Source organism: Calliopsis andreniformis, chromosome 2, assembly GCF_051401765.1.
Source record: "Calliopsis andreniformis isolate RMS-2024a chromosome 2, iyCalAndr_principal, whole genome shotgun sequence".
NCBI lineage: Eukaryota > Metazoa > Arthropoda > Insecta > Hymenoptera > Andrenidae > Calliopsis > Calliopsis andreniformis.
The window spans coordinates 4714775-4736398 of NC_135063.1; the positions used below are offsets into that span (position 1 = coordinate 4714775).

Consider the following 21624-nt stretch of genomic DNA (forward strand, 5'->3'; position numbering starts at 1 on the left):
GATACAAAACATTTCACTCTGACAAAAAAATTATTCATATCTCTACGAGTTTCATACAATAAGAGGTAGTATTGTAAAAATATTATAAATATTTATAATATAATGAGAAGCTTAATGGAATATCATAAGTTTGGTAATCAAATACTTCAATACTTTTTTTACAAGTTAAATTACGTAAAAAAATATTACTTGTACTTGAATTTCATCTTCAACAAGTATCGTGCCTTCACCTGAGCAACATCGTACACGATGTATTCATTATACAATAGCTGTGATTTTTTAGGAAGTTTAGCAGGAACAGGTGGGCCATATGGAACTTCAATGCCGTCTTTTAATTTGTACACACATTCAGGATCAGGTTGCGTTTGTCCTCGACCGAATGTCGAATGTTTACCATTTGGTAATTTTTCAATATAATCTGCTTCATATCTTTCGTACATGTTACCTAACGCCACTTCGCAAAGCAATAGCAATCCAGTATTATCTTCACTGTTCGTGCAACAATAATTTGCAGACTTTGAGACCATGTCCGCGAAGTAAATACCTTTACCAAACATGTAACCTGTAACAGGAGCTTCTGGTGGCGCTATTCTTAGACCCTGAGAAAGAATACCTGCGAAATTCGTTGTTCTAGAACCATGCCACAATAATTTTCTGTTCGGTAACTTCCTGAATGGTCTATATCTAGAATCTTCTCCTTGTCTTTTAGTAACAAACACGTCCTCAATTTCAAGTTCATATTGCTTGTGAGTCTCTGCATGAGTATTCTTAACATATTGCTCAATAATTTTGAATTCCTCGCTTGTTTTATCTAATACCTTGATCTCAGTATGTAATTGCTCATAATGAGCATCAAGTGGATTCTTTGTTGAATCCATCTTAGTATGCAAGAGAGAGTAAGCAATCTCCATCTCGAGTAACGCATCTAACATCTCACATTTCAGATGAATTTCTTCAATCGTTTCTAAAATTTTCGGCCCAGACACACCGAAATTGTGAGGTATTAAATTATAAAATTTATTAGACGCATCAACCAAATTAATTCGTTCGACATGTTCGTTTTTTAACAATTCCTGTAAATCTGTTAATACTGTATACGCTTTCTGAATTTGTTTCTTAGACAACTTCCCAAGTGGCATTTTGTCTGTATCAATCTCAAATTCCGCCATTACTTTCTTCATACTTATTTCATCAAAAATAAGTTTCATTAAATCTTGTACCGGCTTTTCTAGATTACTTTTAATATCAGACTCTAATAACTGCGTTGATACTTCGTCTCCTTGATCAACATCAACTGGATACATTTTATGCGGCACTTTAATAAAATGTTCTCTTTGACTCCACGGATTTCCAGTTTTTTCCTCATAAAGAGTTTCAAATTGTTCGATACATTCTTCCTTAGATAACTTCTCTATTTTTGTACCACCAATAGTTGTTCCTATTCGTCCCCAACTTCTGAACAACCAATACTTTTCTTCTTTATCGTGTTTTAAAATCTGTAGTTTATAATAGCTATTCTTTTGAGTTTGTATATCTGTAAGTACCAATGTAACGGTATACTTGTTTTTACCACTTTCATATACGTGAGCAATATCTTGTAAACCGCTATCTGGATCGACAGTTCCACCCCCTTTCAACTGTAGTTTCATTTTGCCGGAACCTGATTTCTTCTCAAAAGCGCTTTTACTCTTACTCTTAGCAGCAGACTTTTGCGCTACAATATTAATTCTATCGGCCAAGTTACCACCCCAACTCGAAATGGTTTTCCTTTTAATGAGCTGGATAGCAGACGTTTCATATTCTTTAGCTTCATCAATAAAATCTTCGGTAATAACTTGAATATTGAGATTTTTCGCTTCTTCTATTTTCTTGCTCATTTTATCAATCTCTTGTTGAGTTGATATAACAGCAGTTAAGTGGTCGTGAATCTTTATGGTCACTTCTCCTCCCAAAAGGAGAATCTCTTTCTTCAAAGTATCTTTATTTTTCTTTAAGTGTCCTATAATAGCAAACTGCATATGTTTTAACGGTTTTGGTTTTGCTTCAACTTTAGGGCCAGAATCAACAGTATCTTCTTTTTTTATCAGATAAGATGATGTTGATGGTGCAGTCACTTTTATGATCCTTCTTTTGACGTTATATTTTAGAGATTTACTGTCAAATATTTAAACGATAATTAATTCTTACTTATGGTATAATATGTATGTTAATTCTTAAAAATAAAAATTAATTAGAACACTTACAGTTCTGGATATGCAGATTTTAAGTGTGATGGTATAGTAAACTTTTTTCTCTTTGGATCTTGAGTTACATATTCGCATTTTGTCCATTCTGATAAGTCTCCAGTGCATTTGTATCCAAGTCCTGAAGAATATACAAGCTGCCCCTTACATTTTGGACATGGTTTTAAAGCTCCAAAATAAATTGCATCGGACAAATGCTCCACTATCTGAAACAGGAAATTATAGACAATCACACATGAGTGTTTCTTCCAAAATATCTGGACTACTTACTGCTGATACTCCTTCTGGAACTTGTTGTTCGTTCGTTTCTAACAGTTCTCTGAGACAATCCTTTTTTATTGAATGTAGTATCTCTTTAACTTTAAATAATTCATCATTCTGTCCTTTCAATTGTTTTTCTTCCTCTGGATCTTCTGGCTCTGCTTTAAGTTTCTTAACTGCTGGAATATCATCAGACTTGATCTTTGGCAAAAGACTTTTAACTTTCTTCTGGTCCTCTTTGGACAATTGTTTTATACCAGGGAGTGCATCACCAGCTTCATAAAATTGCAAATCATTCCTCACTTTTGCAAAGCATTCCAGATGATGCCATCTATCTATGCCACCATATCTTCTGCCCTCTTCGCTTTCAAAGTCTTTTTTTGATACTCTCACTTCTCCCTGTACTATCTTTTCTTCACATCCTTTACACGTTGACCTGCTAGACTTTGCATATTGAATTACAAAATCACCTGAAACTCCTGAGCTTTTGGCAGCACTGCCACGTTTTCTGCCTTTTCCAGTAGGCACTGCAATATTCTTGCATTCCTCTGTTAAGAAGAAAATAATTTAGATATACTGTTCTATTTTACAATATCAAATGTTACTCAGAATAAAACAAACCAATTTGCTTCTGAATTTCCTTCTGATCCTCCCATCGAATATTATCAAAATTTCCAAAATCTGCTGTACTTTTTGGTCTTTGTTTAACGAAGAAGCACTTTGGATGATACCATTTTGGTATCTTGCCATCATGAACAGGACTCTAAAATTAAAAATAATACGTGGTAGTAAAAATATTCTAAATGATGCAGTTAATATGCTAACTAAACATGAAGATGGCTAATAACTCAATTACAAACTAATAAGAGTACTAAGAGTAATTAAAAAAAGTTATTAAAACTAAGGAAAATAACAATTAATGGGAATAAATTAATCTGCGTAGCTGGATCGGCATCAGTACAACGTTCTCTACTTTAAATAGAGTTAATTATGACTAAATCAAACAAGATTAAAAGGTCAAATGTCCATCAAGCGAAACCTGTTACCAGTATCGATAACAACGTATAATCTTATGAGACGCTGATATTTCTGCGTACTAAATGTAATACATACCTGTACAATAACGGCAAGCCTTAAGCTATCTTTTTGGATGGAATTCTTGCAATTTTGACAAGAAGCACGCGAACTTTTCGCATATTCGACGGCATAAGGCAAATCAGGATTCATCGTTTCCTTACAACTTCTTCGAAGATGCTAATTCTTCAAAGTGAAACACCGGGACGGAAGCGGCGCATTCAATGAGCACAACAACAGGATGCAATGTGGGTTACCCGCCAAAGTTTATCACATTTGGATGTAGGATCTTTATTTTTTCATATTTAATTCTTCATAATAAACTATATATAATGTAACTGCGAGAATAAATGCCAAGTATTGTTTAAAAAATACGCTTGTGTATTTAAAATTCCTTTTAAAGTCGAGAGTAGCAAAATGGACCAATCAGCGGAAGCCGTTCAATCCGGAAGTAGATTAATTTTTGTTTAACGAATTAGAACTTTTCTTACAAAGAGATTCAAATAATACGGCGGTTATTAAAACAAAATAATAAATATTTGCAAATAAGTTGTTAATTTTTTAAATATAAAATTTGTACGTTTATTGAAAAAATTGGCAAAATTAATAAGTTGTCTCTGAAGGTTTCTTTGTCTCGTTTTGAGACAAAGTGAGACAGTTATGTTTCTCAATTTCTTCATATTTATTTAATTTAGATAGTTTTATTTCGTTATTAAACTGGGAATTTTATTTTATAAAATATTACTTAGTCTAGGACAGTCATAATGAAATTTAGTTTTCAAATAATTGTAGCAGTTACGACTTGTCTCAAATAGACTTATCCTGTTTTGTGGAAGAACTAAAGGTTTTACGATTAAATGACAAGTTTTAGTACAATGTTGGTACACTTTATTTTAATAATCATATAATATTGTACAAATTATTACAGTAAACTATATATTTCTGTAATTACGTTTATGAATGTTTCTCTCTTTACCAACATGGCTTAGCCATAAAAGTGGCTGGGCAAGTGGTAAAATTAAATAATACAGCCGTACAGTGCAAAAACGCACTATATTATATTCATTATAGAATGCAGTTTCGTTTCTCAACTCTAAAATTATCTCCTACGATAACGTACAAAACTTATCGAGAAAAATGATCGAAATTATTAAATTAAACCGGTCACTTCTTTCGACTATCTACATATCAATATAAGCCTATTATCAATCCAGAGTGCATACAAGAAGATAATTAATGCCTGTCTTCTTATACCACGCTATCGCTATGCTAGAGTTAACTTTACATATTTATATATATAATATTTTGCTAGATATTATATATATACATATATAAAACGTGTATATATTTATACGCCGCGATGTGTGCTAACAAGTTCAATGTTTCATGATGAGTTTTGTCATTTTTAACAGAAAAAATGTATACACATATATGTGCCATCCTATTTTATTGATATAGTCGTTTATATTATATATTCTATGTTAATGTACATTCTTTTGTTCTTATAAAAGCACAAGAAATAAAACTGAATGTTTTGTTACAATACTTTACGACCGAAGATGTCAACTTATAGATAATAGATACAATTTACAACTTCAAAGATCTTTGACAATATAACTTATATCTCGTACACGCAACTTTATGAAATGTTACAAAATGAACTAGCGAAATTGTAAGTTCCACGTTCGTCGCTTACAAAATACGATGGCGAAACTAGAAAAAAAAAAAAGAAAAAAAGTGTACATGATAGTAAAAATTCAGGACGAAAACCATTTGATACTTATCGATCACCAAAAAGAAATAATGCAGGACATTCTAGGGCACTCTGGTTAATTAGTACAATTCGTTTTCGTATATCATTCAGAAATTGCTTCGCAATATTATGCGTAGACATATCGAATATATGTAGATTAAGGACAGTTCGTCGTTCATTGCCCTACATAACCGTATTAGTGTTATTAACAAAATAGAATTAATTCAAATATATTTGTCTTAGAAAAAGAATTTATATATTATAGTGAATTTACTATTCAAGAGTGATTCGCAATATGACATGGTATGTGTCGCATTAAAATGTAAATACACTTAGTATTTATAGATTTTTTGTAGGTGTGTGTGTGTTTGTATATGTGTGTTGTGTAGGTCAGAGGAGTATGCAGCTCTAGGATTAACCAAGGAATTAGACTGAAGGCCACCCTTTAATATTTTTACAGTCTATTTTATGTATGTCCGATAACAACAATAAAAATTCTTAAATAAATATATCGGTATAATCATTGATGGAATATTATTATACGCAATCAACTAGTTCTGTTTTTTTTTCTTTTCGTTTCTGCCAAGAGTTGTAGGTTTATGTGTTGGTAATTGCGTCTTAAGCATAATATGCATACACATGTACACGGCACGTCAGTCATTGTATACTACAATGACTGGGTATGGAGTACCACAAAGTTACGTGAAATTCAGTAAGACAAGACACACGTATCACTCTGCTGATCATTGCTATTTTCCTCTGCCTTGAGATGTACCCGACCTGGTTGTAGGTTTTGCCGGTTGTGGAATAATTGTGATCTCGTCATTGATCTTCAGTGGCTTCAGAAGGGAGTCATTGGATCTGGACGATGGAGATGAAGGTGTGTTCTTCTTATCCATTACTCTTTTAGCTACGACACTATGTGCCGAATAAACATGGTTTTCGAACTGCTTATACATTCCAAACGTGGCAGTGCAAACTGTACACTTATAAGATAGATGCGCTGGCTTTAACGTCATTCCGTGATCTCGCGCAACGTGATTTAGTAACTTCCATTGATATACCTAAAAATTAAGTTCAACAACTCTCAAGTATTTGTCGTATTGTTCAATTTCACACATTTCAATCTCAAATGCCTAGAACTTCCGAATAATATAGGTAGTGCAATGAAAGGAAACTTACTCTGCCACAAGCGGGGCAACGACCTGCATCTTTGCCTTTATTCGCTGCTTCCTGCATACTAGACGTAACTAATCCATGAGACCCAAGTAAATGTCTTTCAAGACCCTATAACATACATGTAATACCATTAAAATATCATCCTCATATATAACTATTCCCGGAAGGAAACGCATATATTAAACAATATTATAGAAAATATTTTATTCAAAGTTGTATATACTACGATCTTACATCCAGCAAGTGCTACCAAATAACATAGAAAAAGAATACATGGAAATATCGTTATATATGTATATATAATATTCAGACATTATGTAAATAATTTTGCAGTTATATACCTGATCTGTGAAAAACCGAAACTGACATTTTTGGCAGTTCAATGGAGGTCTATTATAAATCATCTTTGGATGTATCTTCACTTTGTGGATCCATTGCATGTGATTACGTAGTTGTTCTAGATCCTGAAAAAGATGTGTAACTTTATACAACAGATAAAGTTCGTAGATGTAAGGGTTCTGATATAATTCTTCTGAATTATTAAGAAATATTTTCGATACAGATATGGAACTTACCTTAATGTAACCATCACAGATCTCACATATGACAAATGTAGTTTTTCCTCCAGACTTTGATGAAGTTCCAGAACCAGGGATAGAACTTTGAGATGTTGTACGTGGTAGTGGAGTTATAGATATACTTGGTTGACTTAATAATTTTGCTGTAGGATTTTTTGGACTGGCTGTCGTGTTCTGAAAAATATAAAATACACCATTGTTTTACACACAATCATTTACAAAATGAATACTATGCTCTTATAGAAAGTATTTGTTCTGTATTACAGTAAATAGCGTTCACCCAAAAAATTATACGATACAAACTGAAATCTCTAATTCTTTTACCTCCATGAATCTTTCTATAAAACATTATTACATACAATATGTAAAAACAAAACAAAGATATTGATACAATCCCTTTTTAATTGAACACTGTATCAACATTCATTAGTAGCAGTTGTATTAAAGTATTAATGAAACTTAACTGTATTAGTTAATGCTGATGTTTAGTTTCTTCAAAATATGTAAATACTAGATGATTTTAACAATATAAAATTAAACAAGTTTTCGCAATGCAACATATTACATGGTACAAAATACATTGCTGAAACCAATAATTGCAGAACTAGTTATGCTGCACAACAATATATAGTTATAATTCTGAGAGTATTGTTAAACCCTATAAGCGATTATATATAGCTTTAATTAATGGAAATTTTAAGAGAGACTGGTTATAAAAGCCTTTTTTGCACCTGCAGAACACATCATCCATGCGATTACAAATTTTACAAAATCAATTTAACCTTCCTGGTTATTTCCAACATTTATTTACCTGTGATGAGGACAACCTAGAGAGAGAGTCGATTACGTTGGGTACAAGTGCAATGGGTGTGGGTTGACCGGAACTGCCGCCGCTACTGCTACTCACTCCCGAGACAGCCGACATGACAGTCCCAGAGCCACCCACCACCTGCCACCACCCATATATTTTTTTACTAATTCTTAAATGTTTCATTTACTTGAGTTTGTGAACCTGTGTTTCTTTAATTTACACTGCTACTGACTAGAAAAAGGTCTAGTCAATTCGAATATACAGAATAGAATTAACACGTACTACAGATAATAGAAAAGGAAAATATAGAATACTTAAATTTAAATAAAACCAAGGAATAATATTTAGCTTTGGTTTAAAAAAAAAATTCAGATATAATCTATACATGATTGTAACTTTTCTAGATACTAATTAGTAACTAAATCATTGTTGTATTTAAAATATAAAACATTTAATTCATCTAAATGCTTCTAAGGTTGAGAATAATAGTTCTATCTTTACACATTTCTTACAAATTGTACATTAATGCCAATGATGATATGTACACTATGCATACTATATATGTGCTACATATTACAACTAAAAATAACATTTCAGGGGCATGACTTTATATGATTATCATTGCCCTTTTAAGATAATATTATTAAATTTAGACAAGAATTATTATAATGCTTTAATATGTACATATTCACACATGTGAATTTTCTGCATGAAGAATTTTGCTTTTTTCATTAACTGTTATATAATAGAAGATTATATAATGAAAATAACTTTTACCTGGAATATTTGGTTACTACCAAATTGATACGAAGTAGGGACCAGTAAACCAGAAGATGTTGGACGATACATCATTCCTGCAACGTTATCTGAAACATAAAATAAATTATAATAATATAATTATATACTTAGAAAACGAATGTAATCGCATTTTATATGTTGTAACTAATTTAATAATTTACCTTGCCGCATTGTCGTGCCACCTGGTCGCAACGTTTTCATATCCGAGTATCTTGGTTGCATGGGTGGTCGTCCTCTTCCACGTCCTGTGCTGGGAGCAGGAAGTAATTTTGGTAAAAGTGGTTGTGGTCCTTTACCACTCATTGCCATGGCAAGTGCACTGGGATTAGTCGGTCCAACGGGTCTTGCTCGATTTAGTCTTGGAATCTTTGCCGGTGGTTCCCAGTCAGCGGCTGGTTCTAAATTCTTCTCTGGTCTAAATTTCTTAGTACAAGCAAGTATATGCCGTGTTAATTTTCCCTTTTGGTTGTCCTCGAATGGGCAATTAGGGCACTGATGGAAAGCTGGACCACGTTCCAACCTACCACGAGTATTATGTTCTGCTTCCATATGAAATAATATATCGTGAGGGCTACGCACTTCCATTGGACAAAAATTACATTTATAAACGTAATTACGCATATGCGGCGTTTCTAAATGATGTTGCATAACTAGGGTTGATTCTGTTTTGAAATTACAGAACTCACATTTTTTCAGTTCTAAATGGAATGGTTCATTATTTTCTTTACTAAATTCTAAATTCTTGATGAGCGAATTTATAGCTAATTGAGTCTCGGCCGATGTGCTACCTTTGCCCTGTTTGCGCTTTTGAGTCCGTAAAAGATCAGTTTGTACAAATTCTTGAACAAGATTCATTCCAATTTGCATAAAAAATTTTCCCAATGGTAAATCAAAATAAGTTAGAACTTTATTTCTATCATCTTGCCTTACATCATTTTTATCAGTTACATTACTGAACCCAGATTCAGTTAAGTCTACTGAATTGTCACCTCCTTTATCTTCCCCATCTTTCTTGACCTTAGAACTTCCTTCTGTTTCACTTTCTTCGCCTTTGTCTTTCATTTTCTGACTTGTGTCTGAGTCTTCATTACTTTCATCCCCTTTATTTTCATCTGTCCTTTTGCTTTTTTCTTCCTTTTCTTTATCCTCCAAGCATTTTTCTAATTTTGTAACAAATTCCTTTAATGGTTTAAGAGGTGGTTTTTCATACACATATGGTACTATAAAAGATGGAGCCTCTACGACAAACATATCGTCTGTTAAAGAAGGTAAAATAGGAGGTACAGCAGGTGTGACTGTAGTAGTCATACTGCTGGCCTTAGGACTTAACTGTGCAGTTTTTGACGTCATGGGTACTGGTGTGATAGTTGTTCTCATATTAGGATACATTGTCTGTGTTGTCATACCCATTGGAACCACTGAAAAAGAGCTAGTACTAGAGACAGTGTGTTGTGGCTTACTGTTACTCACAGGAACGCCACCACGCCCAGAAAGAATAGAATTTGTATCTATAATGACTAAAGTGGGTTCTTTCTTTCCCCCTTTCACAGATTTACTACCAGCTGCAATTTCTACCAAACGTTTAGTGTCATTAACTACAATAGTAGTTTTACTGTTTTTAACTGGTGATTTCAGTTTAGAATTCTCTTTATCCTTACTATCAATACCAGCTAAAGGGTCCTCTGGCTTAATTTCTTCTATGTCTGAGCCATCGTCATCTACTTCTTCTTCTATTTCCTTTTCTATATAACTTGTCCTCTTTATATTACGAGAACTTCTTCTTGGTGTAATACTACTAAGGTCTAATTGTTTTCGTGGTTTTCTTTGTTTCGGATCTTTATTGGTACGTTCTGGTGAAGTATTAAGACCATTCTTTGCATTATCAGTTATCTCTTCAATATCAGGACTATCGCAGCTACCATTTTCCTCACAAATCTTCACATCAGATGTATCCAAACTATCAGTAATTTCGCTACTGTCATTAAGCTGTTGTATATCACTACTGCTGGATAAATCTTTATCATTATCCTTATGGGCAGAATTTTTCAATGTGAACACATCATCATTGTCAGAGGGTATTTCAGTTACAGATTCGTCGAGACATTCAACATCAGAATTGTTACTCTGTTCGTCAATTTCCATAGCCTCACAGGATGTATTTTTACACCTATCTTCAATTTTAGACACTTCACTAGAATTGTTCGTCTCACTAACACCCTCAGGTGATTTAGATGCTTTTGAGTCATTTTTAGACTCAAACATGTCACCCCCTTTAATCCTATTATCTTCTATTCTATCCTCTTCACTGTCCTCAAATTCTATATCCCCTTCATCGACTTCAACTTCCATTCTGCGTTCATCCTCCTCATCCTCTTCCTCATTCTCTTCCCTCTCCCCTTCTGTTGCACTGCTAGCTTCATTTGATGACAGTTTAGATGCATTACTATTTGCATTAGCAAATTCTTCTTTCTCGTAATTCCCATTAACACCATTTGGAATCACATCTGTAACAACATAAGGAATCTTTTTACCCAAGTGACACTATTGAGCAATGTTAAATATGAGTTTAAAGGACAATTTAAAGTTAAGATAATAGATGAAACTCCAACAGCGATAATAAAACATTAAACATATTACCATAAGTCAAAATAACATACTACAAAACATCATTAAACTAAGTTTCCAAAAGATTTATACATTATCTAAGCAAAGTACATCTTCCTTAACAATACACAAGTTCTTTAACAAAATCAACTGCAGCAGAGCACAATGAAAGAATACATCAAAACAATCAAAAACCTACTGGCAACTGAAGTAGTAAGGTAAACACAAAGTGAATAGTGGATGATTCAGAAGATTCACCAAGTTACCAAGCAGGGAGAGAGCATACCTTTAAGAACCTTATCAGGACTGGCCTGAGATGAGTCCTTAACAGGGGGTTCTTCCAACGTGCCTTCCATGGGGCCACCACTGTACAGTTGATCTAAACAATTAACAAGAACACAAGAATAAGCGGCTCGTGGTAGACAACGCGTTTCATTACATCCGCGGCGACATGAACGCGAGGGCGGGGAGGGGGAGAGAATTTTTAGCGGGGCCGAATTTTTCAAAATGGCGCTGCGAATCTCCGAACTCCTATTTCCTTGTTCCCATAACCAACAAAGTTCGCCGTGGTAGGTCGCCTTCCAGTCGGCGCGCGGCCGAAACGCGTTCGTCTCTCCGCGAAAAATCTTCGCCACGCACGACACGGGGAACGATTGAAGAGCCTGAGAGTCGACCGTCGATGCCACGATAGAAACGATCGGGCGAGAAAAGTCCTGTGAAGTAGCTTGAATGGTTAGCGTCTCTCAGTCAGTCACCTGCACTCGCCAGCCACCGCGTCCGAGCGCCAGCGAGCCAGCCAGCCAGCCAGTCAGTCAGCCCTCCGCGTACCTCTCCTCCCTCAACCTTCGCACCAACCTACCAACCTACACCTATACCTACAACTTACAACACATCGAACTTTCGTCTCTCTTTCTATACACATTCATACACAGTATGTATATACATACGTAGGTGTACATAGAAATATATATACATATATATACATATGCATATACAAACACGCACAGAGCACTCTATATACGCATACAGAACCTATCGCTACCATCCATGGGCGCGCGCGCGCGCGCGCACAACCTTCCTAACTCTATACTACATGCCGGACGAGACAAACACGCCAACCACCTACCGAACAACCCTATGACCTACCGAATCCGATCGTGACAGACTGATCTCCCACGACGATATTGCACTTACACGGCTTTCCCCAACAAATATTTGACGGTTCTAAGTCCCCGCGCGAGCGATGTAAGACACACACCGTCAGAGATTCCACCACAGTGTCGGATTATCGTACGTGACGAAAAGGGAACTAGATAAAATGTGGCCCATTTCGTTAGATTATCTGTACAGATTTCCATCCACCCGATCAAAGTTTTCGCCCGAGACGCAAGGCCCGTAATTTTCTCGGATTCATTTCGCTTCCGGGGGCCGCTCTAGAATTGATCTACGATCTACTATGCGAACGACGAAGCAGTGAAGATAAAAGGCTTGTCTATGGATCCATTCGAAGGACACAGTGTTCTCGAGTGCGATGCTGAGAGAGCATAAGCTTTTTAACCTACACCGATGCTAATATCCCAATGCCCAGCATCGTCGTCTAAGACGACGGGTGTCGATCGCGTTAATCAGAAATCAGGGGACTTGAGAGAGAGAGAAAAAAAAAGTGGTGTTCGAAGGTGTCGACGGTCCGGAATAGGAGGGCCATTCAGCACGCTCGGTCCGAGGCACGTCTTGTGCCACTTAACTCGACTATTCACGGATCCCGGCGGTTCTCTGCGAGCACAAATGGAACGCGCACGAACTCCATCCGTATCCTGTCACCAGCCACTATATAATACGCACCTGAACCGTTCTCGCTGTCCTAAACGATTCTTTGAGACCGCGACATTTTCACAATCTGCGATCCTCAGAGTAGCGGCGATGGCAGAACTACGGATTCGTCCTTATACGCACGATACACGATTTATTCACAAAACCTGTAAATAGTGAACATTCATTGCTGAAAATTAGGCACCAGAGGGCAGCCGCGACGGTTGGAAACGTTAAAAAGTTATGCCCAGGGCCGTCGCAACATAGTCGCGGGGGCACTTTTCGACCGGGGGTTAAGCAGAAATAGAAAAAGAAGGGGAAGAGGGGCTTCTTTTCTCACGATTTCTCTCCGTTCATTTAATCAGCGTTACACTTCTCGTACCATTATTCTCGTCCTTTCCGCGTGAATTCTGCGAGAAAAAGCTGTTCCCGAAAGCAATGAGGCTGACTGATACTTTTATCAGCGTTCAATTCGACGGGTTAGAATCTCCGTTACTCGATACAATGGTCAAACAACGATATTGATTAAGGACTTTTGATAGGCGTTCGTTCAGACTTCTCATTTCTTTTAGCAAAAAAGAATTATACGCGTAAAGCTTTATATAAGAAATACGCAAATACTCTGAGGATTGAAGATACAGTAATTAAAAAAAGGATGCAAAAGATTGAACTTATGAATATTAGATATATTTAGGGCGTTTTTGCTTTTGTATAATTTATGACGACTTTCAATTCCCGTATGGAACATCTCTCGGTGTTCTAGTCCTTATTTTGCTGACGATGCGCTTGAGTAGGCGAAATTATGACGCGAGAAATAACGCTGTCGAAAGTCTTTACGATAAATACCAAGCAAAACAAATTACTGGCGTATAAAATCATTGTTAAATGGTTACATCTAGCATGTGAAAAAGGAAAGAATAACAAATCGATTTGGACTGAAACATCATGTAACTCTCGAACAATTGTGAAAAATCCCATTCAAGAATTTTCTGTAATTTCATAGAGACAACTGTCGTGGAGCGTTTACCTTTATTTTTCTGCGATCGATACATCATAAATGAACTGTATTACGATGACGACAATTACTTAATCGTACTGTGTAAAAATGGTGAAGCAGATGTGAACATTAGTAGATTACGCGTACGTAAAGAAAATTTAGTCAAAGCGAAACGAGGACGATCTGTTCGGAAAGGAATCTAAGCGTGAAGGGATGTGTGGGGGGAATTTATAGGATGTCACGGCCCTGGTTATATTGTGTTATTCGGTACAACTGTACAAATCATAAAATCCAACAAATCAATCGCACGGTTCCTTGACGTTCCGTGGTATATCATTCTTTCATTTATGGCGAAGGAGTAGGGTCATTCGCGTTTGAGAATCGAACAGAATTTAGAAAGCTCCCGCCATTTCTTCGTAGGGGCTGGCTTAGCTGTCGAACAGCTGCCGTGGTGGTCGCTGGCCGATCGCGATTATCCCCCCAAAAGAGGACCGATAATCGAAACACACATGCATCGCAAATGCCGCGCTATTTAAATTCACTGACCGTTCGGGGCACCGAGAAATGTTTAGCCACACACACGGACTCCGTTCGGCACTCGGCACACACCGTTTTTATATCGAAATTCTTCACATATACTTTCTGTTTATTTGGGTTCGACGTCACGGATCCTTCTTACCTCCGTCGTCGAAAACTGCCAAGATGGCGACAATAATCACGTGACCGCAAATTTTATGACGTACGTGTAATGTTAAAGGGACAAAACGACCAGTAGCGTTTGTTATACATTATCACGTGACCGGGTACACGTGCACATCCAATAGGAGGCCCTCTCAAGAATAAGGGCAATCTGCAATTGCAACAATGTATATTAATGGGGTTGAGCAAGAAGCTCCGTCTTTTATCAGTAAAACCGTATGACGGTCATCCGTAGTGGACGATTTAAATAAAAATAATTTGAACTCGTTTTAATATTTTTATAATATTTTTTTATGAAACTTATAGTATATACAATAGCTGATTTTTATGTATTTGCTACAGGAAGGAGGAAGCTTTCCTCTACTTCCGGCGTTTTTCTAGTATGTCCCGATTTGAATGTCAGATTCAGTATTTAATTTGATTTCCTCCTTTTTTGATAAAAAAATTTTATTCAAAAATTTTTGTGTTTATAAAAATTAATGTATTTTGATTTTTTTCTGTGATCTCGTCTAAGTCCAAAAAAAAAATATATATATATATATGTACAGATATATGATTAATATTTACATTTAATATGTATACAAAACAATTAAATATACACACTTCTATATACAATGATATTACCTTATTACAAATATTTAAACAGTGCTGCAATAATTATCTTAAATTAAAGTACTTATATAATTTACATGAATTTACTCTTTACATATAAAATGGAATCTGTAATGTACAATATGCTTTATCTGAAGTACACATTTCAACAATACAAATATTTAACATATGTAAATTGTGTTAAAGGCAATCATCCTCATTATCATCAAAAGATAATGTAACTTTTTCTTGTTTTGCCTTTTTTGTTTTCTTTTTCACTGGCTTATCAGTGGTCTCTGATTCTGTTTCCTTTGTTTTGTTCCTTTTAAATATAATTCGCTTAGATAAATCTGCTGGGGCATTAGCTTCCTCTACAATTCATATACATATGATCTCTCAATAAGCTTATCAGTTATAAATGTTCAAATAATAGTTATACCTTCTTCTTTTTTCTTTTGAAATGCTTCTGCCTCTTCTGCTGTTAGGTCACCAGAGTTTAATACAACAACAATAGGCTTTTCTTCAATAGGTTCATCTCTGTCATCATCTGAGTCTTGTGGCAATACTTCTCTCTATTATAATAAGTCATTGAAATGGCTATTTATACTAATTACAACATTGCAAGTAAATGATTAATATAATACACTTAATTCCATTATGAAACACAAGTAATAACTAAGAAAAATTATGAAAATTAAAATTGTTTATAATGTCACAATTTGACTTTTGTTATTTTAATAATATAAATTATAAATATTGGTATCTAATATAAATCATTTTTAAAATATAATCATGTTGTTACTGCTAAATTAGTGATTAAGAGATTATAACTACATAACTATTTATATGAAACAATAAAGTGTACCTTTGTATCAATTGTAGGCCCTTCCTTGTACCCAATTTTTTCTTTCATTTCACGCAAGAATTTCGGTTCGTCGGGTTTAATATACGACACATTGTGTTTTTTTCTCGACATCTTTCTTTCTATTTTTCTAATAATACTTTTAAATACAACACATCAAAACATAACCTATCTCAAGAGCGTTGCAAAACAACGCCGCGCGCAAGCGTAGGTTTATGTAGTAGATAGATGAGAAGATCAGTTTAGTGAAACTCACTAATATCTCGTTTCTGATTGGCTAAGGGTCTCTGACTAAACAAGTAGGAGGTGATAGGACATTTTTCAAAGTGAAATTATTATATAACGTACAATTGTTTATTTTAACAATTTTAACAAATGCAAAATGTAAAATAAAAAATGATTCGCCATATTTTAATTTTATAATTAGTATAAAATATATCAAATACATTGGAAATGAAAATCTCGGAATTAATGGAAAAGATTTTAAGTTTAAACTCTCGTAAAAAGTTTTGTTTATATTTTACTGTTATTGTTACAGGGTTATTGTAGTCCTTTCAATTTCAAAATGATACATTTTAATAATTTATTCGTTTTTTATGATAATGGTATCTCTATGAATGTTCAACGCAGTTCACAACTGCCCTTAACTAATTACATAATCAACTAGCCGTAAAAATTTAAAAAAGATTTGAAAAGTGCCGCGAACATCTGGTATGTCTACCTTATCGATTATCCAAAAAAAAAAAAAATGGTTAGAAAAATGATGTATTAGCCAAATGATAATTCAGTTAACAAAGCGTGTAACTAATCGTGTGTTCCTGAAAAAGTGTCAAAAAACGTGGTCCGTTTTTTAAATCGTTCGGCGAGTACAATACTAATTTTTCCCTATACGTTTTTGATATTGATATAATCATACGAGTATTTTATTTATGGTATAATTTCTTGTCCTGCCGCATCGGAATTATTTAGAGCCCTTTGGAATGGTTCAATGTGCGCGCCTACCGCCATCATTCTCTTATCGATTGTGCTTCTTCCTTTGTAAATAACTTACTTAAATAAGTTAACTTCAACCTAGCGCCCAATTCATTCCCCTAAGAAGTTGATAATTTTCTCTATGCATTGTCAATAATATAGTTGCACGTAATAGAGCACATATTTCAATAAAAGAGATGGTACATACGTATTTTTGTCACTTCCGGTTTCTTTAGAGCCCTTTGAAACAGTTAGACCTCTGATATCTGATTTAAGTGTGCATGCTGATAATACATTTACATTCTGTAGTTGATTGTGCACAGAAAACCTAGCCCAATTCGTCTTTATAAGACGGTTATCATTTTTTCTATACGCTTTTGGTATGACAACTATATGATAGTATCAGGGTATACTCCTCAATGCAGCATTAAAACTAAAGCCTTCAATTGCCCATCGATAAATCGTCGAACCCACAAACCGTCGATATAGAGACCTTAATCTTATCGATTGTACTTTTTTGTTTGTAGTTTCTATTATTTGTCGTTCAAGTATTCACACTCAGACTAGCCACCCAATTTCTTCTAATAAGACGATAATAAATATTCTTATGCATCTTCACGTCATAAGTAATCCCACCAAACGGAACGCTTACAGTCGCGTCACTTCTGAATTATTCAGAGCCCTTAACTTCCCATCAGAATGGCTAGACCTACGATGTCGAACCTGAGTATGCGTGCTAATAATGTATCCTCCCTCCTCTTGTCTATTGTGCTTCTCCACCTGCATGACTTGCACGCAACGAGGGGCAGGGCCATCCAAACATTCGCAACTCAAGCTAGCGTCTATCTCCCCCTGATAGGGTGGTGGTATCAACAGACTTTCCGTGGATTTCGTCGGCTGAAAATGCCTAGTGGAACTGCCAGAATAGGTAGTACTGCTACTAGTTCTCCTCTGAACAGTTCCAGTTGGGGTCTTCGCCCTTCCATGGGATCCCTTGTTTGGTCTCTCAGCACTATGCGTCTTTATGGTGGCCGTGTCGAGGTAGCCATAACCAAAACCGTAGCCACCGAACGCCTTGGTGGTCAGATTGTCCCAGGACTTTGGCTTTGCGTATTGAAGGCACGGCGGTGGTCGTTGGTGCACGCTGGGGTCCCAGTACAGGGTGTCAGTGCTCAGGCTGGTGGTGCAGGAGGCGACACTGTCCCCAGTAGTGGACATGTCGCTGCTAGTGATGGAATGAAGACTGTGACCCGACGTGCGGGAGCAATTATGGGTCCCGTGTTGCTGTTGTGCCTGCTGGGACTGTTCTCGTTGCACGTGGTGATGCTGGACCTGTTGCTGTTGGGCCTGTTGCTGATGCTGACTCTGCTCGTTTCTTGCCCGCCTTTGCTTCTCTCTGCGCCTACGACTGGGCACGCAGTTTGGATCGCAGCAAGGGCTCGCCAAATCGTATGCGTCTAAACTTCCGTTGTCGGACTGTTCCCTGCGCCTGTTGGCGCTGGAGATGCAGGCTACACAAAGGCTGCTCTGTGGAGGAGCATGCAAAGGTGGAGGATCTCCGCCGGAACTCGACTGCTGTTGCTGGCATGATTTGTGCGGCTTCGATTTCGCGGGAGTGCTCGTCATTCCGTTCGCTTGGTGATAACTATGTCGTGATGATGTAGTCATCCCTGACTCGCTAGACATCTTTGAGAGGAAATGGTGGTGGTCGCTGCGGGAACGTGGAGGACCAATTGCTACCAAACAGGCGGCGTTCCGGGGTATCAGACATGGCCGACCATCAGGGAACTGGAAGAATGTCATTGTGTTAAATGGCTTGTAATGGGGTAATGATTGGTACTGTATAGTCATATTAAAGTTAATCATGTAATAAATTTAAAACAGATATGATACGAGGAGATTTAGGATAATTTTGTAATACCACATTGTAAAGCAACAAATGTTCGGTAGATGTGGCTGGTCGACAACATTGAATCGTAGAAGAATTAAAACTAGAAGATGGCGATGGTTGATTGGGGTTATTTGTGATCACACTATTCGGCGTTCTTTTGCGGGCTGGAAGTGAATGAGTCTTCCATCGACCCATGAGAATAGACCGTTCCCTTTCGCAGAGTCTCTCGAGCTCTCCGAGTCGTGATTGTAGAGCACGTTGTAATTCTATGTAACGCATATGCAATTCCACCTGAAAGACATTGTAGTATTAAACCTCACCCTTAAACATATGGTGAACAGAGGGAATAAGTATCGCAAAGAATCCAAAATCTGGAGTCCACTTTCCTTGCTAGGTACCGTTAAAATGTTTAATTGCATTTCTTCCACCTACGATACTTTCCTTACCTTTCTAACGCAGTCTTCAAAGGACACGACCATTCGCATCCTGGTATCACAGTTCTTTATGAAATTGACCAACGTCTTATGGTCGGCCCTGTCCATTTCGTGGCCGTTTATAGAAAGTATCACGTCACCCTCCCGCATACCAGCCTTGAACGCTGGTCCATCGTATTCGACGTAGTCCACATACGTGACCATCTCGATTTCCTGCTCTCTTTTGTAGTGTATACCATAGCTCTGTATGATGTCGATTAAAACATCATTAAAAATAATCGATTAGTCGCATATTGAAAGATAAATTGCTCAGTTTAGCTGACAATGAGAGAGATCATGCTGAGTCAGCGAAATGGTAATAAAACAGAATACACTTCAATACACGTGCATGCGTTACCTGCAATGTGAAACCGTACGTGCCATTCTTTTTCTCGACGATGATAGTGCGACGGCGTCTGTCTTCATCCGTTCTTGACACCCGATCTGATTTTGACCTTTCCAGAACAGCCTACGAAGGAATACGTTACTATAGCGAGGTCTAATTTTATCGTGTATTATGGTAAAGAAAATTTGAATATAGCTAGAGTCGATAAATTCTAGGGGATCAACGTATCGTTTCTGATCTATCAATGATTGCATCAAACTTTTGGAGTTTATTCTACTTATCTTGAAGATGGAGAAAGATCGCACCGAAATACTTGCTTTTTACGATTAGAGTTATAAATAGAGAAACATATGAATTACTATCTAAAGGCAAACATCTATCAAATCTGTCTATAGAACATTTTTCTAGAGTTTCTACATATGCCAGTACGTGTAATAGATAACGCATCAGTCTGATCAATAGAACGAAGTCCAATAAAAAGATAAGCTTCCTCCCACAGAAACATCTCTAATATCCCAAAAGAGCACATATCCACGTACGACCATCAATTCTCTCCACATAATTAAAATAATCTCCCAAATCTAATCCATTCGTTTCTTTACATCGCAAAGCCAACATCGCGACGTCGACGTAGGGCTGACGACACGTTTCCGAGGTGCTTGGCTCGGCGCGGTGAGGGTGCAAAACAGAATCAACAGATAACAGGAGCGACTGGGGGTTCCTCGCGATGCAAAGGGGCGTGCATGCAGAACAATTACAGGGGCAAGAACCGGGGGCGGAAGTTGTTGTTAGGTAATAAGATTCAACACACGTTGTGCAATCCACAGAATTTCCTTGACCACGAAAAACAACTCGAAATGGGCAACAAGAAGCTGCTCGAGGAAGGCTGTTTCAGCAAATAAAAATCATTCTTTCGATACACGAGTCGATGTAATAACATTACACATTCCACGACACCACTCCATTCCTCCTCGTCGCTGTTCTCGACGCCGGCACGGTGCTGTTGCCCGGCTACCTCTGTATTCTGCGGCGAGTTGTTCATGATTCCCTCCCGCGGCCAGGGGACAAGATCCCCCGCGGAAAGACGTCGAGACGAGGATACGTACGCGTGCACAACTCTCACTTCGGACGCTCCGCGTTCTCTCTGTCCCTCTTGTCGTGGTTCACATCTCGATCAGACGGAGGGAGAGAGCGCGTGAGGAAACGCGACGCGTCAGCCAGCCAGTCCGTCAGTCGACCAGCCAGCCCCGAGGTTAACGTGCGTTTAGCCGCGATCATATATACTCTTTTATTGTCATCCTCCTACGACACTGCTGCCGGGCAATGCGCCTGCTCGACAATATCGGCTTACAACCCCGTCGTGTTCGTGGCAACGAGGGTAACGCCAGTGCTGGAGGAGGGAGCACGCGCAGTCTCATCCAAGGATACCTCCTCTTGCGCTTTCACCCCCTTCCGCAGCCTTTTATCACCCACCTCTTGTCCCTCCCTCGCTTGAGTGCCCCCGTGGGACAGGAATAACGCATCGCGTGCAACGTCCTTGCTGTTGCACTGACACGTTTCCTTCGTGAAAATGCGCCGACGAATGAGTGGCTGGTTTAGAGTGAAATGCTGGTTGGGGGATTTTTAAAATTTTAGCGGGAATGTAGATAGAGGGTGTGCACTGTAACAATGATGATGAATTTA

General features: G+C 37.2%; 4 protein-coding genes across 10 annotated transcripts; all 4 read right to left on the reverse strand.

The window, feature by feature from the left end:
- Nucleotides 1-139: 139 nt before the first annotated feature.
- On the reverse strand, nucleotides 140-3812 carry Parp1 (Poly-(ADP-ribose) polymerase). Its single transcript, XM_076392475.1, has 5 exons — nucleotides 3618-3812; nucleotides 3126-3267; nucleotides 2514-3052; nucleotides 2244-2449; nucleotides 140-2154 (listed from the first exon to the last, which is right to left on the reverse strand). Exons 1-5 carry the CDS (start codon nucleotides 3729-3731, stop codon nucleotides 186-188), a joined length of 2970 nt encoding a protein of 989 aa, XP_076248590.1. The 5' UTR covers nucleotides 3732-3812; the 3' UTR covers nucleotides 140-185.
- Nucleotides 3813-4449: 637 nt separating this feature from the next.
- On the reverse strand, nucleotides 4450-14897 carry Mep-1 (zinc finger protein MEP-1). 4 transcript variants are annotated; one of them, XM_076389435.1, is made up of 10 exons: nucleotides 14654-14896; nucleotides 13144-13277; nucleotides 11588-11680; nucleotides 8859-11201; nucleotides 8677-8765; nucleotides 7900-8037; nucleotides 7086-7262; nucleotides 6852-6974; nucleotides 6514-6618; nucleotides 4450-6395 (listed from the first exon to the last, which is right to left on the reverse strand). In XM_076389435.1, exons 3-10 carry the CDS (start codon nucleotides 11655-11657, stop codon nucleotides 6081-6083), a joined length of 3360 nt encoding a protein of 1119 aa, XP_076245550.1. In that variant the 5' UTR covers nucleotides 11658-11680; nucleotides 13144-13277; nucleotides 14654-14896; the 3' UTR covers nucleotides 4450-6080. The 4 variants fall into 4 exon arrangements, with proteins under 4 accessions (XP_076245550.1, XP_076245562.1, XP_076245558.1 ...); XM_076389447.1 differs by lacking the exon at nucleotides 7900-8037 and having other exon boundaries at nucleotides 14654-14897; XM_076389443.1 differs by lacking the exons at nucleotides 13144-13277; nucleotides 14654-14896 and adding an exon at nucleotides 12057-12182.
- A 537-nt stretch (nucleotides 14898-15434) lies between these two features.
- On the reverse strand, nucleotides 15435-16392 carry LOC143188162 (uncharacterized protein KIAA1143 homolog). The gene is made up of 3 exons (XM_076392248.1): nucleotides 16263-16392; nucleotides 15837-15969; nucleotides 15435-15768 (listed from the first exon to the last, which is right to left on the reverse strand). Exons 1-3 carry the CDS (start codon nucleotides 16371-16373, stop codon nucleotides 15599-15601), a joined length of 414 nt encoding a protein of 137 aa, XP_076248363.1. The 5' UTR covers nucleotides 16374-16392; the 3' UTR covers nucleotides 15435-15598.
- Nucleotides 16393-17604: 1212 nt separating this feature from the next.
- On the reverse strand, nucleotides 17605-21192 carry LOC143188161 (uncharacterized). Of its 4 annotated transcripts, none has more exons than XM_076392247.1 (5): nucleotides 20885-21192; nucleotides 19954-20064; nucleotides 19569-19799; nucleotides 19156-19413; nucleotides 17605-19019 (listed from the first exon to the last, which is right to left on the reverse strand). In XM_076392247.1, exons 1-5 carry the CDS (start codon nucleotides 20981-20983, stop codon nucleotides 17880-17882), a joined length of 1839 nt encoding a protein of 612 aa, XP_076248362.1. In that variant the 5' UTR covers nucleotides 20984-21192; the 3' UTR covers nucleotides 17605-17879. The 4 variants fall into 4 exon arrangements, with proteins under 4 accessions (XP_076248362.1, XP_076248361.1, XP_076248360.1 ...); XM_076392246.1 differs by having other exon boundaries at nucleotides 19153-19413; XM_076392245.1 differs by having other exon boundaries at nucleotides 20753-21192.
- Between the last annotated feature and the right edge of the window lie 432 nt (nucleotides 21193-21624).

Excerpts from the sequence above, each read along its gene's own strand:
- LOC143188161 (XM_076392244.1), bottom strand. The coding sequence starts at position 20,983 with ATGAACAACTCGCCGCAGAATACAGAGGTAGCCGGGCAACAGCACCGT. Across the intron at positions 19,800-19,953 it reads CGTACGGTTTCACATTGCAG|AGCTATGGTATACACTACAA; the intron begins GTAACGCATGCA and ends GACATCATACAG. Across the intron at positions 19,414-19,568 it reads TTGAAGACTGCGTTAGAAAG|GTGGAATTGCATATGCGTTA; the intron begins GTAAGGAAAGTA and ends AATGTCTTTCAG.
- LOC143188162 (XM_076392248.1), bottom strand. The coding sequence starts at position 16,373 with ATGTCGAGAAAAAAACACAATGTGTCGTATATTAAACCCGACGAACCG. Across the intron at positions 15,970-16,262 it reads GGCCTACAATTGATACAAAG|AGAGAAGTATTGCCACAAGA; the intron begins GTACACTTTATT and ends TTATTATAATAG. Across the intron at positions 15,769-15,836 it reads TCAAAAGAAAAAAGAAGAAG|AGGAAGCTAATGCCCCAGCA; the intron begins GTATAACTATTA and ends TATGAATTGTAG.
- Parp1 (XM_076392475.1), bottom strand. The coding sequence starts at position 3,731 with ATGAATCCTGATTTGCCTTATGCCGTCGAATATGCGAAAAGTTCGCGT. Across the intron at positions 2,450-2,513 it reads TTCCAGAAGGAGTATCAGCA|ATAGTGGAGCATTTGTCCGA; the intron begins GTAAGTAGTCCA and ends TTCCTGTTTCAG. Across the intron at positions 2,155-2,243 it reads AAATCTGCATATCCAGAACT|TAAATCTCTAAAATATAACG; the intron begins GTAAGTGTTCTA and ends AATATTTGACAG.
- Mep-1 (XM_076389435.1), bottom strand. The coding sequence starts at position 11,657 with ATGGAAGGCACGTTGGAAGAACCCCCTGTTAAGGACTCATCTCAGGCC. Across the intron at positions 8,766-8,858 it reads TGGCACGACAATGCGGCAAG|ATAACGTTGCAGGAATGATG; the intron begins GTAAATTATTAA and ends TTTATGTTTCAG. Across the intron at positions 8,038-8,676 it reads GTAGTAACCAAATATTCCAG|GTGGTGGGTGGCTCTGGGAC; the intron begins GTAAAAGTTATT and ends GGGTGGTGGCAG.